The sequence below is a fragment of the Pezoporus flaviventris genome, unplaced genomic scaffold (genome assembly GCF_033815535.1).
Source record: "Pezoporus flaviventris isolate CSIRO_AGI_PZ_B2104156 unplaced genomic scaffold, CSIRO_AGI_Pfla_v1 ptg000021l, whole genome shotgun sequence".
In the NCBI taxonomy this organism is placed as follows: Eukaryota; Metazoa; Chordata; class Aves; order Psittaciformes; family Psittacidae; genus Pezoporus; species Pezoporus flaviventris.
In genome coordinates, this window is record NW_026892569.1 from 13425664 (window position 1) to 13444649 (window position 18986).

Sequence of the window (18986 nt, forward strand, 5' to 3'; positions counted from 1 at the left end):
AATTTTCAACTACTTCAGATTTTAAAGTGAATAGAGCACAAAATGCAAATCTAAATAGAGGCTTTTTGAAACGCTTGCTGAGCTTTTAAAAAGCTATCCACTTGCACTATTCAAATATTGTACAAGTATCTGTTAATCACAAACTTTCTGCTTTTAAAAAAACATTTCTGAAGCAAAATGTAGCTTTAGTTTTAAAGTAGAATTAAAGATACTGACTTTGTAGAAACCACTTACATTCACTTCTTAAAGTTTAGGTCAAACCGATAATTGAAAACTTTTTAGTTGTCTTACTACATTAATCTCATTCAGATGGAACATAGAATTGTATTGCACTTCTCATTCATTAGTATTATCACATCTCATCTGTGGCAAATACAATGCTATTATTTAATAAAGATTTTAGGGTTCTCAGGGAACAAAACACTTCCTAATCTTATGCCTGTGTTAGAGATACAAGAAAAATAATGGCATTTCTTGGAAGAAAGGTTGTTAAAGACACAAAGCACAGTAGGTACAAAAGTGCTGAGCTGAAAACTGCTGGAGAATGAAAGAATATTGGGACATGGGATGAGACAAGAATCACGCATGTTTATCCTGTTCTCAGCCTTCCCAAAGCATGTGCTTACGACCACTGCTGGAGACCGGATATTCTAACACTAACCTTCATTTTGAATTCCACACCCAGTTCTATGTTTTCACTATCCTGGACTAAGTTAACATGCTGGTATTGCTCTTCACTATTAATAAATGCTTATTGCCTAGATATATCTGTGAGATATTTTCTTCAGTGTGCTGATAATAAAAGTTACTTGGATTAGGAAAGAAGCTCCTCTATGAAAACCAGGTGGTTTACATTTCAGTTTTCCCTGACTTCTTTTAACATATTCACATTCCACTGTAACAATATGAATCAATTTCATTCTTTGATTCCCAGCTTGATCATTGCAAGCAATAAACACAGGAGTTTCCTACCTGAAAAACACCAAGGGGGAATATACTGTTTTTTTAACATGAAACCTATACACTGAAAGAGATTTCACAATCATTTTCCAATACTATTGCAGGAGTATGAACTTTTCATGTATAAATCGAACTGCGTATACACTACTGGAATTTATGGAACTAGTTATAGAACTCCACAAATGTACATATTTATCATAAAGTGTTTTAAAAAATTTTATCCAAAAATTACATTTCTAACAACCTAATTAATTTTAAAGGAAAATAAATACCTTAATCTCCTAATTTATTGCACAAATTCATCATCTACAGAGGAAGAAAATCAACCTTACCCATTGTAAAGCACAACACAAGGAAAAAAAGATAAATATGAAGATTATCCATAAACATGGAGAGTAAAGCAGATGTTTGACTAACATAAGGAACAAATGACAGGCACACAGTAGTAAAAAAAAAAACATATAAAGCCTTAGTGCCCGAACCCTAGTGTCCATGCAGACAAAGTAATGGCTCTCAAGAAATGACAACATTGTGATGAAGAAATAATATCAATTCAGGAAGGAATTCTAAAAAACTTTCATAAATTGAAGGAGGTTGGCTTTTGATTCAGGATATAACTGATGACATATAGGCAAAGTTCAAGAGGACATACATTCTACAGAGAGGTCTGGGTAAATAGCCGACAGTACCGTTCTTCTAGTTACCATTTGGATTTGTTAACTGTAGTTTGATTTCTGTTTACTATTGTGCATGATTTGTAAAATGGGCTTAATTCATTTGTAACATGATGACTGGTTCAAGGAATCTGTTTCTTTACCAGAAATGCAAGGAACAAAGGTAATGTCTTCAGCTTTAAAAAATCTTGATTATAAATCAGAAACATATGGAAGGATGCTCATACAACCACTAGGGCATTTTTCAGCTGTGTCTATTTTGCAGCTGGTGGCCCTAACTGTGACCTTAACTTAATCTAATTCACTGAGCCTTGGATATAGTTGCAGCTTTTCATAAAAATATTGAAGGCATTTATGCCTAACTGTTTCATTTCCAGTACTTTTTTGGTCATCTTCAGGAACGTTCCAATTTTTTTCTGTAAGACATGGTGATATTATTTATTTTACATTTAATACTAACTCCAAGCCCTCCTCCGTCCCTCCAGGATGCTGAATTGGAATATACTTTACTTAATAACACACAATGCCTCTTCCATAATATCACCTTCAGTCCAATTTCTGTGTATTGCTCAAGAACAAACCAGGAGACTGCTTCCTCCCTTTTAGGTACTCTGGCTTTTTGTTCCCAGAATGAATGCAGCACATGCATAGTCATTAAACTGCCTTAAAAACTATTTTTACATCCCTGAATCAGGATCTCAACAGAAAGCAGAAGGGGATGCAGGATTTACACAGAAGTTACATATCACACAATGCACACAGTACACAATATACATGCAGCAGTCAAAACATGCAGCTGTACCATCAGAGAAATAATTTTAGGATGTAAAAATCAATCAGGCCACAAAACAGTCAAGCAGAAAAGGCCTGCATTATAGAAAAATAAAATTATGTAAAGAACAATCCAGAATACTTACTTGTTTTAGGTTGAAAAAGAAGAAAACAGAAAGATAAACACTGAGTTCAGTTTTAACATGACTTCATGCCTTTGTTCTCTTTAACAGTAAATCTGTTTCACTGCTTGCAGATTATTTTTATACATGTTCAATAGCCACCTTTTACTGTAAAAACCTTTTCAATTACGATTATTCAAACCCAGAGCAGCTGGTAAGCATTGTAAAGTCTCACTTCATAAAAAGGACATGCTAAGGAATATTGAACGTTACCTTTCACATGAAGGAAAAAAAAGATCACATGCAAAAGAAAATTCAGGATTGTATTTAGGTCTGTAAATGCCCATAAAGTTTTTAAAAGGTTTCCTAATTTCTCCCTATCTCATTCTGTCATTGACATATTTCTACCCAAGAGAAGACATTAACTTTTGAACATTCTGCATAGGTGATTCCTAGTGTTCATCAGGCATAAGTAAACTAAGCAATAATCCATAGTACTTTCTTTCAAGGACACTTAAAAAATAACAAAGCCCCCAAACTACAGAACCAGCCAACATTGTCCTTTAGAGACTATGACACAAGATGAAAGCCAAGTTCTGTAAGCAGCTGCAAACATACACTTTCTTTGCCTAAATACAGAACAAACCTGAGTATTTAAAACTAAAAAAAAAATAAAAAATAAAGAATCTCAGCTTTATTTCATAAGGAATATCTTGATAGCAACCTTATAGCACTCTCCCTAGTGCTGCCTCACATCCCTATTAACTCATGCACCCCAGAGATAAGTGCTAAGTTTTGTTTGGTGGGGTTTTCCCCATTTTTCTTCTTCCCCCCCCCCCCCCTTTTTTTCTTAGTGTTAGCCCTCCCATCACATCATCATGAGTCTTCATATAGCACTGCCAGTCCCTGCTTCCACCTAACTCCTGCAGACACGCTGGAGAAGTAATTTCCAACCAACCAGAAAGGGAAGGCTACTTCCCCTCTGGTTATCTGGCTTTTGTAGGTCAATCAGTTCTTCAGTACTTTGCAGGGGTTCACCAGGAACAAGACTTAAGTGCCTCACAGTAAGAATTACCAGCAACCAGCCCCCAGTTCCATTATAAAACACATTACACCATTTTAAAGTAATGCTAAAAGAAGTACAGAAATGCTCTTTCCTACAATTTTTATACTTAGTTGCTAAGGATTAAGTACAAAATGCTAAGAACCAACATGGTAAAAAAAAAACAACCAACCAAAAACAACCAAAATCAAAACAAAAAAAAGAAACCAACATGCTAGCACCTATGAGAACTTCTTTTTGCCAAAACTCACAGAAAATGAAGAAAACTGCCCTCCCACTTAAATGGGTGTAATTTTCTCTGGTAACAAACGATGGATGAGAGCTGCTCATAGCAGCTTTGTGGTATGCACCTGCATGATTAACTTTTAAGAAAAAAAATGCTATCTCTTTTTATCTGCCTTTCGTAGTGCTGGTAGTAAGTTGAGAATAGAAATGAATTAATCATCCTAAAGCTCTGAGCAGGTCAGAATACAAGGCCACTTCAAGACAAGATTAATCTGACCTGGACATCAGCCAGTTCAAATAACATACAAAACCCACTTGTCTGCCTGCAAAACAAAATCATTCCTCAGTGCTTTTAGGATATTTTCAGCTTGATTTTTTACTTTACCTGCCCTTGACATGCAAGCAGTACTAAATATTAGATTCCTTCCCAGATGCTGGATTTAAATCAGCAACATGCATAGGTTGGAGAATTACCTTAATTTCTGCCTTCCTCTCCCATACCTTTCCTACCTCTGCTCTCTGTATCTCATCCAACTTATTTCTCCCCATCCATCCTCTTTTTCTCTCCTAAAAGCTTTTTATTCTCCATTGTCTAACCTGATAGAAGGTAACACTGTGGAACAAATATTATACCTACTCTGTAGGCAAACCTTATCCTCTAAAGTTAAGTTTCTCTGAAAGCAGAATCCAAAAAACAAGTGTCCCTTGTTAGACTGACTTGGATTCCCTCTACTAGAAGAGGTGTTACACTTAATTTATACCTTCAGCTACATTTCATATCCTTCAAAATTGGGGTGAAATTTGTAGCATTCTAATTTAAGACAGGATTCCATTTCAACACAATTAGTAAAATAACCATTTTAAATGCCTAACATTTCAGGTGAAAGTATTTTGCAGGGAAGTCAGTAAGTGAAAATGAAGTAACATAGGTAAAAAAAAGACACATCTGACAAATCAGAAAGCATAATCACCTCATCATAGCTCTTTTCAAAAACTGGAGCTCAATGAGTTAATACAGCTTGCTTAGCTTTCAGAAAAGAAACCACTTTCTAAGTATATAGATCCTTGTAACTACAGTCCAAACAACAGATAGGTATATCAAACTTCGAAGCTCTTAGTGCTTAGAAAGTACTTTCTGCTTGTCAGAGTGAATACTTCCTGACAGCTTCCCTATTGCTGATGTCTATGAATCACATTTTTTCCTTTCAGATTATTTGAATATTGTGGTTATTTCAAGAATAAAGCAGCACTGCTGCTGAAAAAAGCAATACTATCCCTTCCTTGTTTACAGCTGCTTGCACTTGTACTTCCCCTGCCTTGGGTACGAGCAGCTGTTACATGTTCAGATAAAAACAATTTTTATCTTAAATTATTTGTTGATACTTTTTCTTCTTCCTGGCACAATGGATGACAAGTAGATGAAATACATGACAAGACTACTTCTTTATATGGCACTGACAGTTTAAAGTGACAGTAAAGCTATACTGTAAGGTAAACCTTGATGACATCATGCCAAAGTAATTGCTTAACATATCCCTCTTCAAGCACATTTCTAAGCAAGTGTTTATGAGTTTCTTATGAATGCTTAGATAATAGTGAGTACACACATGACACAGTGGTTTCGTGGTAAACATACCACTGAAATCTTGTGTCCCTGATGAACCCAGACTTTTGACTGTCTTCTGCAGAAGTTGTTACTAAAATCTTCCAACATTAGAGCCTCTTCTCCTCTCATATATCAAAGCAAGTAAGAATTTTCTTGCATGAAGACTGCCTAATTTTTTAAGGCCTTATTTATCTAGCAATTTTTGCTCTTTTTAAAAAAAAGATCATATATGTATTTCAAAACCTAAGCTATTTCCAAAATATTCCATGGACTGGATTGTAAGATTTTGGAACTTAGAAAATAAATCATCATAAGAATATAACAAATACATTGAATAGTTTATATCACGCTTTCAGCTTCAATGATGAATATTTTTCCCTTAGAACATTTATCCTTTAAGTACATTCAAACATTGGAAAAATGTGGATGCCCCAGAGCCAGACAAAATCTTAACCTGTTTACTTGGCAGTGGGGTGGTGGCTGGAAAGAGACAAGTAGAAAGCAGAACTACAGTCATGACTTCCAAAACATGCATAAAACCATGAGTGGTGGTAAGGTAGCATTGACACTGCAATTTTTTTGTTGCTTCCTCAGCAAACCCACCCCCTCTATCACACACAGTACTTCCTTCCCACTGCAAGTTCCCATGTACTGCAGCAGAAACTACCTTAACCCAGCCACTTCAAAACTTCTGTTGTTCCAGCTGAAGAGCAACCAAAGGTGATTCATAGTCCAATTCCATTATTATCAAGCCTCTTCCATTTATATTTGTTATATACCTACAGCAAATTCATTATCCTAGAGCAAACTCCAAGTACAAACTATAACATCCTTAATTTGCATATGAGCTAAACTAAAAGCATTTTTATAAAGTCCTAGTGAGTTCAGAAAGTGGTAACTCAAACTGGAAAAAAAGTTTAGAGAGCAAATGGCTGTAGCCACTCTCCAATTTGCAGATTTACTACAGGTATCTGGTTTCTAAACAAGGCAGCACTTAGAAAACTTAACCAAATAGGTTCACTGTTTATTCCCAACATTACTCTAGCCAACATTGATATATAGGGGGAAAAAAAAGTCTGACAATGAAAGAGAAATGTAAATCTGCATATATTCCCAATAGATTTTATTGCTACATACTTTTAAAGACTCAAAGGCTACTTTGTAAATTTTCAGGCTGGTCATCTGGCTCCCATTTGCACTGACTGCCAAAGACATAATAAGGAAAAGATGGGGGAGGAAGAAATGCATTAGAAACCCAGAAAATTGCAGCTTGTAGTTCAGATGAAAACTCTACACCTGGACAGTGCTAAATTATCTATAGAACTGACACAGAACTTTACTCAAAGCAAGTATTTATTGCAAAACCAATTTTTCAATAAATTGTCAAGGCATTCAATGAAGCATTTAGTCATGATTTGTCTGAAAAACTCAACACACACAAAATACTAAAAAAGTATTTTTTGTTTCCAGCACTCTTCAGACTGAAAAGTTTCCATTTCATACTTAGGTGAAACTTCTCTAAACATATACAACATTTTATTCTTAGTAAAATGTGACTAATACAGTACACGTATGTTTTGGCTCTACCTCTCAAAAAGCAGCTGCTTTGTCTCTTAGCTAAACCATTAAACAAAATGGATAACACATGCTTTGTTATAGACCTCTGGTTTGAGCAATTAGAAACTGATTTACAGAAAAAGCCTTAGCAGTTTTAAAAAGTATATCGTCACAAAGCTTAAGGCTCCCATTTTAATAAGTAATAGCAAAAGTAGGATGAGCTAGACAGGCTTAACATTTACAAATCTACTCAAAGTACAACCCCCCTGCTCCAGGATATTACCTCTTACCCTAGGGAAATAATGATGGCAAAGCATACTCTACCCCATGGAAAGCACTTTTCAGACTGTCAGATTTTGAAAGAGTATTCATTTCAACAATCTGGATGTAATTCATAAATATACTCTTTCATCAATCCGCTTCAGGTTAATCTATAGATAAGCTTATCTGGATTTATGACAATCACAGAAGAACTCTGACTCTGCTAAAAAGTAAGTGAACTTCTTTCCTAAAATTATATTAACCTAAAGTTTAAATAAAACAATTCCAGTGAACAGAAAAAACATGTTGTGTAAAGATTTTTAAAAGTATTGCATGTGTATTTAAAATGTCTTAAATATCATGTTTGCAATCTCCTCCCCCCTGCCCTAAAAGTATGCAACCTGTAAAATATTCAGGGGTGTTATCTTCTCTTTTTGCTTTTAAAAGCAGAATGAGATACTATTGTTGTTATAAAGCATTTAGGTTTGAAAAAAATCATTATTTTGACAACTGAGAAAAATGCATTTGAAGCTCTCTCATTTTAATTAGTTCAGCTACACAAATACCAAATGTTTCATAAAATGCATTACAAAATCCTCTTGCTATTAACAAAAAGAACACAGTGGGAAACATGCAAATGCAATTAAGACAGTGTTTTCCTTATTAGCTGGAAAATGCTCTTTGTTATTTCCCACTTTCTTTCCATACTAAGAGCAGCTTTTATAATGCCAGAGTCTAATCGAAGGATATCAAGAGTTAAAAATTGTTCCATGTTCCTTATGCGTTAGAAACCCCTGCCAACTAGTCCTCTAGGCTTTAAATATTGTTTTGACGGATTGCATTTTCATTTCCAGGCACAAAGAAAGTATTCTTCATAGCCAACGCATAAGCAGATCTTCACCAGCTCAGTGAAAGCCAGATATGTTGTCTCGTGCAAGAATGAAGACTTTGCAGACTACCTTCTTTTTATTTGTATTTGTACCTTTGGTAAATGCAGCACCACCAATACAGCAAGAACCACTCCCGTTTTATGAGTATGATTCAGATGTTACCATGGGAAGCCTGAGACAACAAGATTATGAAATTCAATCCAAGGATATAAGAAAGGTATTTCATTTATATTATGAATTTAATGTTTTTAACTGCTAAGCATTATATGAATAAGGTGTTACATGCATATGTGCAAGTTTTATGGAAAAGTCTTACAATAATAGCAAAACACAATGGTTTCAGACATCGGGAAAGTCACTCAAATTAAAACCACAAAAATACTACCCTTGCTACAGTTTGAGAAACCCACAGAAGACAGGGTTTCACAAATAAGACCAAAGCATCATTTTTAACTCTGCTGTAGTTACTGCCTACTGCTGTATGAGTTAAGAATGGGATATACTAGTATACTAGCTCTACAACTTCAGTAACATTGTATTAAGACAGTAAGTTTGTTTAAAAACAAGGAGGGCAATTTTATTTAGAATTTCTTTTTTAATATCAAAGTAATACTTGAAACAGTACTTTTTATTGGACATAACCTGGCAGCATAAACTAGTTTCCCTGTTGACTTTGGTACCAAACTATCAAGTTCTTTGCCTTGTTTTTTTCAGAGGTGGGTTGTTTCAGGTTTTTTTTTTTTGCAACTCAACAGTTCAGCAGTCCTGAACTACTGTGGAACATCCAGTCTTTCAGCAGTCACCTATATTGTTAGCACTTTGAGGTTCTTAAAGGTACTGATAAAGGTTATACCTTGTGGCACTCACAAGCACCCCCAAATGGTCCACTCTGAACTTTTTTTGCTGTGTGCTCCACATACATACCCATTAATTTAAATACTTCAGCAGAAAACAAAACCAGAGGAGTTAGATCACGCACAGCCTCAGCTGGCAGGGACAGTTAAATACGTCATAGCTCTGTTCAGGCTGCCTCTGACAGGACCTAAATGATACACATCCAGAGAACAAGATACAACATTGATCAGGAATTAAAACTAACAATGATTACCCCAAGACTAGTGACAAGGAAAATGCCACATATGTAAACAAAGTGGTAAAAGCCAAGTAATAAATTCAAGGAAGTTTTCATTAATATTAACTGTATTTCTTACAATAACTCAGTCTGATAAATAAGAAAAAGGATAAGCAGCAAAAGATAATTAGTGTAAGTTAAAAACTTCAGCACATGTATAGAAAAATCTCTTCTGTATATTTGTTAAATATTTTTCCCAATTCTTAAATTATTGCTTGCCACTGCTAGACTAAAAAAAGCAGCTACATATTTACATTAAAAAGTGCCTAAGGTATTTTTCAATGATGATAGCTGCCATAGTGATGAAGTAACATGTTTTCATAAACCCCTAAGAGACCACTTAAATGACCCATAATTAGCAGGGGACTATCCACTCTCAACTGAGTAAATTTTTAAGAAATATTAAACCTGTTAATGCTAACTAGATAGGCACAACATCAGATGACCCTCATTACTAAAACCATTCTAATAAGAATATGCTACTGTTTCAGTAAAAAGAACAATAATGCGTGTAACTACAAGGAAATGGTGCCAACAGATGTGCCACAGACTAATAAAAGTCTGTACTGGCAGTACTATAAACTAGAGGTCTCCTGAAGGCCAACAGTCCTGATTAGGGTAATTTTAGGAATGCAGTGGATTGTTTCCATCAGGTCAGGTCTCCAATGACGTGTTTCATTGCAAAATAATAAATTAGTTCCTTATGCGCAATAAGGACATCTATACAAGATACAGTATTCCCAGTTTAAATCGCAGAATACACAATCAAATCTCCATTTATTGCACAAAATCTAGCTCCTAAAATATTTCAAGTGTTAACTGTAAGTGAAATACACGCCAAAAATTTCCTCAAACATGCCCTGCCAGAAATCTATCCTGTAGGGTGAATTTAACTCAATGCTGTAAGTTTGAAAACACAGAAAAAAGATTGTTTTCTGATGAAAACATCAGAAGAAATCTGTTAGCAATCAACAAAACGCAACCTTTTGACTACTATTAAGAAAAAGGTCAGCCACCCAAAATGTTTTACGGTGATTATTATTTGAAACCACAGTCACCCCCATCATGAATAAAATATTAGATGTTTAAAACAAAATCTTAATTTCCACAACAGAACCATACAATTAGACACCATCTTAATATCTGGACTAATTTATTCCACTGAATATAGATCATCAGCTTTATAGTCTTTGTGTGTCATAAAGAAGAAACTTTGCAGAAGCTTTAACATTGTTAAAGTATTTAAATGTAAAATGTTATTGTGATTTTGTATGGGTAATTCATGTCTGTTGAATAAAGTGCAAGGGGCAGGTGGAATTTAAGCATGTAAGCAGGTCAATATTCCATCAGTGCCTTCCCTACATATGCAAGTAATAAACTTGCTGTGACTATAATCCAAACAATCTTCTGCACTGGTATTTCATGGCCCAGAATTTTTGCAGCTGACTAGGAAATACTTATGATAAATTAGTTATTTATACTTGTCCTGGGTTCAGCTGTAACAGTTATTTTTCTCCTTAGTATCTGATGCAGTGCTATGCTTTTGACTTTACTCTGAGCACAACGCTGATAACACACCAAGTTTTTTGCTTGTTGCTAAGTAATGTTTACTCTAATCAAGGACTTTTTCAGTCTCTCACGCTCTGCCAGTGAGGAGTGGCACGGGAAGCCAGGAGGACACATGTCCCAAACTAGCCAAAGGGGTATTCCATACCACATCACGTCATGCCCAGTATATAAACTGTGGGGAGTTACCCAGATCACTGCTGAGGTCAGGCTGAGGTGGTCAGCAGGTGGCAAGCAATTGTATTGTGTATCAGTTGTGTTTATTGTTTTCTTTTCCTTTATCCCCTTTTAGTTTTATATTCTCTCCCCTTGTTATTTCTTTTATCATTAATAATTATTGGTGGTAGCACTAGTAGTTTTGTATGGTATCTTAGTTACTGGACTGTTCTTACCTCAACCTGTGGTATTTACATACTTTAGATTCTCCTCCCCATTCCTCCAGGAGCAGCAGGGAAAAAAAGGGAGGGGAGTGAGCAAGTGGCTACATGGTTCTGAATTACTGGCTGGGCTTAAACCACAACAATACTACTTTTTTTTGTTTGTTTCTTTTTTTTTGGCAGGGGAGGGGACAGTAAGGACAAGGACACGATCTCTGGTTTAACTTTTGGTTGACTGCAGAAATTAGTCGTACGTTGTATGTTGCAAAGAACTCATATGCATACTCTTTCATAGATCACACCTCAAGTAGGATACTGTACTAGAAATCTACACCTGGTACAGATTATGTTAGGCCAGCAAACATGCTTTTCAAATGTCTCTTATGAGCCTAGCAAACTGTAACAATAGAAGTGCACTTGTTCCATTATAAGCCCATGTACACAGAAGCCTCTACTGGCACAGGAACCACAGTCAAGGACCATATCTGCATAGCTGTGTTGATAAGCATGTGAAATCAGAATATTTTTGCAGAAACCTCTAAGATTTGCTGCTTGATTGAGTTTAACTGCTCAGCTCACAGCCTCAGCTCCTCTACTCCCAACACTGCAAACACTCTTACCCTATACAGACATTTCACGCTGCAACTCCTAAGCTGTTGCCAGCATTCTAACTTGGGTATAAGTCTTACTAGAGGAAATCAAGAGATCCCAAACCAGAGGCAAAAAAAAAAAACACAAAAAAACAAAAACCAAGAAAAAAAAAAGCCATAGCCTGGATAAACATATGCAGGAAAGAGCCAAGGGATGGGTGATTCACAGGCTAAAAAGGGGTCAAAATGACAGAGGCTGGCCAAGAGACTTGTTTCTCAGGCTTCATGTCAAGTTTGAGGGTTTTATTCTGCAGAATATAAAAAATTCCCACAGTAAAGTATATGTAAGCAGCCAAATACTAAATAAAACTTAGTATCAAAAGTAACTTGACAGCATTACTTTCACATTGCTTTTGTAAATGTACTCTCTGTGCTACATAGAATCATAGACTGGTTTGGGCTGGAAAGGACCTTAAAATGATCTGGTTGCAATCCCCCTGCCATGGGCAGGGATGCCTCACACTAGACCATGTTGCCCAAGGCAACATAGAGAGGTGAAGAATTTAAAAAAATAAAAAGAAAAACTAATCAGGTCTCTAGTGAGCACTCACACAGTCTGTAAGAAGCTCTCTTCAGCAGGGGATCATACTCCTGCCAGGGACTGATCCTTACGCGCATTGAAAGAAAAACATCTTCCACACCCCGTAATGTGCTTTTCTCCATGTGTTTTCAATAGCCACGCAGACCAAAAGCATATTGTCTTACTCTGTCCTACAAATGTTCCCCATCAGAAAAAACAATAAATGATGCTAGCTAAGAACAATTGCCACAGTCAACCTAAAAAGCCCCCTTAACTTTAATACATGCAAATCATAGTACTACACACTGTATGCATACTGTAATTCTAGAAATATGTAATTCTTCAGAATTCTGTGGTATTCACTGAAAACCTGAGTACCACCCCCTGCATCACAAAAGACCCTTTCTGATAGCTGCCCATGTCTTAAAACAGACTTAAGTGAAGTTACTGGAAATCAGTTGCTGAATTTCAGCCAATACCTGCAAGAAACATGTTTAGAAACTAAGAAAACTAAGTTGTCCTGCACTTTTGAAGATGTAATGACTACCTCAGAGAATTCTGAGCAACTTTAAATGCAAGGAAACTGTATTTTACCGAGATTATTTGGGTAAAACAACAACAACAACAACAAAAATCAACATATACACAAGTATCCTAACAAATTTTGCACATTGTGCAAAATCTATCTTCACAACTCTAGATATTTGTAAACACTCATTGCTTATACATTCCTTCCCCACAATGTGGTCTATATTATCTATTTTTATTTTGTGTCTGCTGTTCTTTCCTAAAGAACTTTCATTTTCTGAAGAACACTAGCAGCACCATCTTCCCTTCTTGCCTTTGAAAGCAAACAGCTCATGTATAGAAGTGATAATATATCATATTAGTCATCCAGCATATAAGAGTAATTTAAACATTTAATATCAAAGTGGTGTGTCACAGGAGGCTCATTTTTAAAAGACATGCTATTTCAGATCCTGTTTTTTTGTTTGCCGTTTGTTTTTGAAAATAACATTTGCTCTTACACAAAGGATGGAACAAATACTTCTCTTGACATTTTTCTAAGACTGCAAGGAGATGACAGCGAAACCAATGTACAACCAACAAAGGATACAAGTAAGTTAATTAATATGAATACTGTAACATTTAAATTTTCCCAAAGAGCATTTTAATATGAATACAATAAATAAATGATGACAAGGGATACAGAATTAATCTTTTAATTTACGAATATCTTTCATATTTTCTGTGGAAGGTGGTCTTATTTCTGATGGAGCAGGCTGAAAAAAAGGTTAAAGGATACTCAAGTAAACTTTGAATACAAAAAGCACAGGTTATAAGAATCTCTACAGACATCATATTTGCTGTAGAGATTTATCCAAGTTCAATAAGCTAGGCAAGACAAACAAGAAAACCAAAACACACACGCCAGTAAATTCCACAGTTTAACCAAGTTATGATGAAATATGATGTGCTTACATTCCTTAAATACATTTCTTAAAAGAACTGGTTATTCTCTCCACAGTTTACATCTGATGTTCAGGCAGGTCAATGGCTAAAACACATTCTCACCAGCCTAGGTTTCCTACAGGCTCCAGGGTATATTATCCAGATTTCTCCTAACAAGCCACAATGACTTCTAAACATGAAAGGAACAAAGTTTTTGTCTACCAAATAGAGCACTGAGAGACACAGTCTGGTATGTCTGTGATCTAAACTTCCAAAATCAACTGATGATTCAGCAAGACCACCAGAGTGTCAATCTTCACCAATAGTGGAGTTTTAATCAAGGTTAGTTATTACAAAATAACTAGGTTATCAAATCAAGGTTAGTTATTACCAACAAACCCTCATCAAAAGTGGAACAAATCTGTAAGACCAAAGCTTCTAATCACAGAGAAGCAAAAAGGCTGTTGCCTTTGAAAGAGCAACATTGAAAATGATTGTGGAACAATGTCCTACAGTCAAGCATGCCAAACAAGATACTAAATCAAAAAGGCAAATGGGGCCAAGCTCTGAAGTCCAACAAACAGTAAGAGTCACAGAACTAAAGCTCAAAATCTCAATCTCTTCCCTGCAGTACCTCGGTAAGAAAAAAATATTATACATGCTGGGTTGGCTTCCCAGCACTGACTGGCTACTTCTGTAACTTTTCACCGGTGGAGGAAGATCCTATTTTGCTAGTAGTGATAATAAACTACCCAGTATTATGACACCACTTTCTGTATTACAGGGAGTACTGTACTTCCATTTGGAAGCTAACCAAAACTCTCTACAGGAGATCAGATAACGGTGACAAAACAGGATTCAAACCCATAGTCATTATAAGTGTTTGAATATTGCTGCCATACACGATTGTAAAAGCAAAGCAGAAATTACTAATGCTCTACTAATGTCTATGAGGAACAGGACAAGTCATAATGGGCTTAAACAACATTTAAAAATATAAAGAGTTTCACTAATTAAAATAACAGCTATAAAAAAACATTTTTAAAAACTCGGTAAAAAACTCAAATAGATTGCCTACAGTAATTTTATAATCATCACTGTTGGAGTTCTATAAAAAGAATTAGACAAAACGGTAGCTAGGAGTACCACAGAGTACAGGTGACCCTGCCAGAAATGCCCCAGTGCAATTACAGGACCAAATGTGAGCACTGCCATGTTTCCCCTACATGGATTTCTCTTCTCATGTGAATGCTTCTACTAAAGCTGGAATTTAACATGGTCACAGAGTTGCAGTTGTCATACTAAGCCAATTAAAGAATGAAACTGAATTCAGATCAATTCATAGCATTTCAAGACATGCTCAGTAAGAACAGTGAATATACACAGGGAAATTATGCACCATAAAATAATACAAATCTCAAAAGTTCAGAATATTAACTCTTTTCAGAACTTGATGGGAATAGCGTTTTTTAAAAAACAGTGGGAAAGTTATATTTTGAATATTAAAGCTTTAGTTAGTTGAATAACTTTTAACTGTCTACTCACAGTAATCTTGTTTCAGATTTACCTACTTGTCTGCTCTGTGTGTGTCTAAGCGGATCAGTGTACTGTGAGGAAATAGACATCGAAGCTGTACCCCCACTGCCAAAGGAAACAGCGTATCTTTATGCACGATTTAACAAAATAAAAAGGATAGCAGCCTCAGATTTTGCTGACATTAGTAAGTAATGTTCCAGTTTTAATTTCTGTTTGAATTGTTGTCCCTTAACACTATGCCAAGTTACCGAAATAAGATGTACTTTATACCTTAATAGATTTCATTACATGTATTACTTATTTAATTCAACACTTGTATTAGAACAGGAAATGTGAAAGCCATGCAGAAATCCATGTTAGGCCATGTATACATCTTAATATTCCCACATAATCCCATGCAAGAGAAAGAGTAGACTGCTAAAAATAAAACTGAACTCTGCATCTCTGCCAGTCTTAAATGACCAGGTACTATTTTTCCTTCAAATGCTCCAGGCTTATTTCTTCCAGCTACCACACACTACAACATGACAAACTACGAATTACTGAAATAACATTGTTAATAAAGAAAAAAAATATAAAAGGAAAACACTCTGGATCCTTGAATTTTTATTAAGACCATGAGTGAACCCAAATGTGGGTTTCATTCACATTTTAACTGTTTACATTTGTAGATCACAGTAAGGATAATGCAGCCAACAGCGTAACACTGATTGTATACAACCATATACATTTCACATGCCATATAATTACATAAATTCAATATTTAGATTTTTGTTTCTTTTGTGTAAAGCTACCTTGAGAAGAATTGATTTTAGTGGAAATAGGATAGAAGAAATAGAAGATGGAGCCTTTTCAAAGCTTCTGTTATTGGAAGAACTTTCTCTTGCTGAAAATCGACTTCTAAAACTTCCTGTTCTACCTCCCAAACTAACAACATTTAATGCAAACCAAAACAGAATCAAGAGCAGAGGAATCAAAGCAAATGCTTTCAAGGTAAGTAAGAGACAATAATTTAGGTAACCAAAGTAAACAAAAATAATAACCACACTATGCACTGTAGCACTAAATGAAATTCTGTATTTTTGTAACATAAGAAACAAACTATGATGAAGCTTTCCAGTTTTCATTCTGTTTTTAAGGCACTCTGGAATAGTCCTTTGCATATGCACTTTCTCATGTCCTTCATATTAAAAAATTTTCTATTAAATACTTTTCTTTCTGTCCTACATGCAAAGAAAAACTCAATTCAAAAATTGATGGCTCAAATACCATAGCCAATAAGCTGACAGTGAAATTTCCAAAACACAAGAAGGCCTGTTCTATGAATTTCTTGATACAATAGAATTCAACATTCACAGCAAAAGAGGCTTTATGTGAGATCACTTAACAGACTAAGTGATCTGAAAAATTAATGATGTCCAGTAAGAGGCACAACTTACTTAACTTCAAGTAAGTAATATTAGCATTATCTGTTTTTTCCTATTAGAAACTGACAAACTTGGCCTACCTCTACTTGGGACATAATGCACTGGAATCTGTTCCCCTTAACTTGCCAGAAAGTCTGCGTATTCTTCACCTTCAGGTATTTTTAAAGTATTTCTTTACCATGCTATTACAAAAAGCCTCATTAAGTTACATACTTCAAACCAAACCCGCTGCCTTTTAAAAAGGGTTCACTCTGCAGTTGTGCTACAGCTAACACTCTCCAAATAAAACACTTTGCCTCTCATCTGTATTGCCACAACTATACAAAAGTTCAGAATTTGTTTTGGCTAATTACCATGCAAGAATTTCTCAGTCATTTCTGTATATCAACGAAAGGAAATCATAAAAATAAGCAATGATCTTTTATCAATAACACATTCCAAACATCAATAACAACCTCAAATTGCTTATCAGCTCATTGATTGAAGAGATTTGATTCCTACCTGTCTAAAGTATTCACAAATCAACTCCAATGACAATAAAATGGGAGGGCAAGAGAGATAAAGTTTGAAAATTCTTCAACATCTATGGGGGTTGTATAAAGATGTGCGTTTATGTTTTGTTTTGCAGTACAACAATATTACTACAATCACCGATGACACGTTCTGCAAATCTAATAACACACGTTACATCCGCACACTCATGGATGAGATAAGGATGGAAGGCAATCCAATCCTCTTGGCAAAGCATGTTAATGCTTTTTCCTGCTTGAGAACACTGCCTGTAGGAACATACTACTAGCCACTACTTGCATGACTATACATGCCAAAACTTAAAAGATCATTCTTTTTCCTCTGTTTACATGTTTATACCCTCTTCCTTACTAATGCTATTTTCCCAGAACCTTTTACTATGTTGAAACATGGTTCTTCTCTTAAAGAACTATTTCAAAACACTTTATTTTCTAGTTACAATGTCACCCATGCTTTCAGAATCTCTTCTATTAAAAACATATATATGCACACACATACCTTCTCTACTTTTCATTCCACCATATACTCTTTATGTGTAGGTAAAATTCACACACAATTAATTGGTTGGTCACATTCTTTACCACTACTCTGAGCAATTACTACATCTCATTTCATTTTCAGATGAATGCCAAACACTGAGCAAGCTACAGAAGAAATCACAACTTAATTCCAATGCTACTTTTTTAAATCTGAAATGAAACTTTTCAGTAGACCTTCAAAAGTGTATTGGATGAAGTTGCATACTAAAGGAAGTTATGTTTAAAAACAGAACTTCTCAATGCTGAACTTCATTAAAAGTTCCTTAAAAACTTGGTTTGTGGAAAATTAAAGTTTCTAATTAGGCTTAGTGTACCAAGCAACATAGCAAGTGGAACTTTTCAAAGACAGGTTAAATGTCCTTTTGTTTTGCTTTCAAAACAACCTGCGTGTGCATATATATACATTATATTTTTCACACAAGGTATTTTTAATTGAAATATATAATTTTTGCTCAGCTGTACTCACAAGTCATTTTTGCAATGAGAGCTTCCCATTTTAATACAATAGTCAAAGCACAGCATAGTATGACTCCAAGTATCTTTCTAATTAACAGATGATGCAGACCAAGCTTTGTTCTCCTGCTTTTCCTTGACAAGAAAATGTGACAATATAATTAACAGCAAAGCTGAATTAATGTTCAATATTACCTGTAAATAAGTAAAATCTCAGCTAGACACTAGTGCAAAGAAACAGAACTACCCTTGTATAGCTATATATTTGCTCTTTAGGAAAAAAAATAAATCAGATCTTTAAATTTAAAAGTTCTTTCTATTTTTAATCTAAAAATAATGTTAACTTCAAGCATTGTTCCACTCTAAACCATACAGTGTATTAAAAATGCAAACCAGTGTATGCAGGCCTCAACAGTCAGTTCACCTGAAACAGGACATACTTGATAAAGGATACAATGTTTCTAATTACACAATTACACATTTGACATTCATTTTCAGCTTCTCCCCTCAAATACCTACCACATGTGTAAACTCTTCAGATAAACAAAAGCAACAATTACTATTACCACATGAACTTCATACTAATTTTGAAGCTAGTATAGATTCCTAATCTGTAGAAATAGTTAAGCATCAAATGCATGATGATATACCGCTAATACAGAATAATAATTTCA

At 35.2% G+C, this 18986-nt stretch overlaps 2 protein-coding genes across 5 annotated transcripts in view; one reads left to right on the plus strand and one right to left on the minus strand.

The window, feature by feature from the left end:
* Window positions 1-18986, minus strand: part of CENPP (centromere protein P) — a 141829-nt gene that overhangs the window by 105808 nt on the left and 17035 nt on the right. The gene's annotated exons all lie outside the window — the stretch shown is intronic.
* Window positions 8088-18629, plus strand: OGN (osteoglycin). Its single transcript, XM_061456199.1, has 6 exons — window positions 8088-8346; window positions 13409-13493; window positions 15388-15546; window positions 16153-16355; window positions 16849-16944; window positions 17418-18629. The coding sequence occupies exons 1-6, from the start codon at window positions 8161-8163 to the stop codon at window positions 17586-17588; spliced, it is 900 nt and encodes a 299-aa protein (XP_061312183.1). The 5' UTR covers window positions 8088-8160; the 3' UTR covers window positions 17589-18629.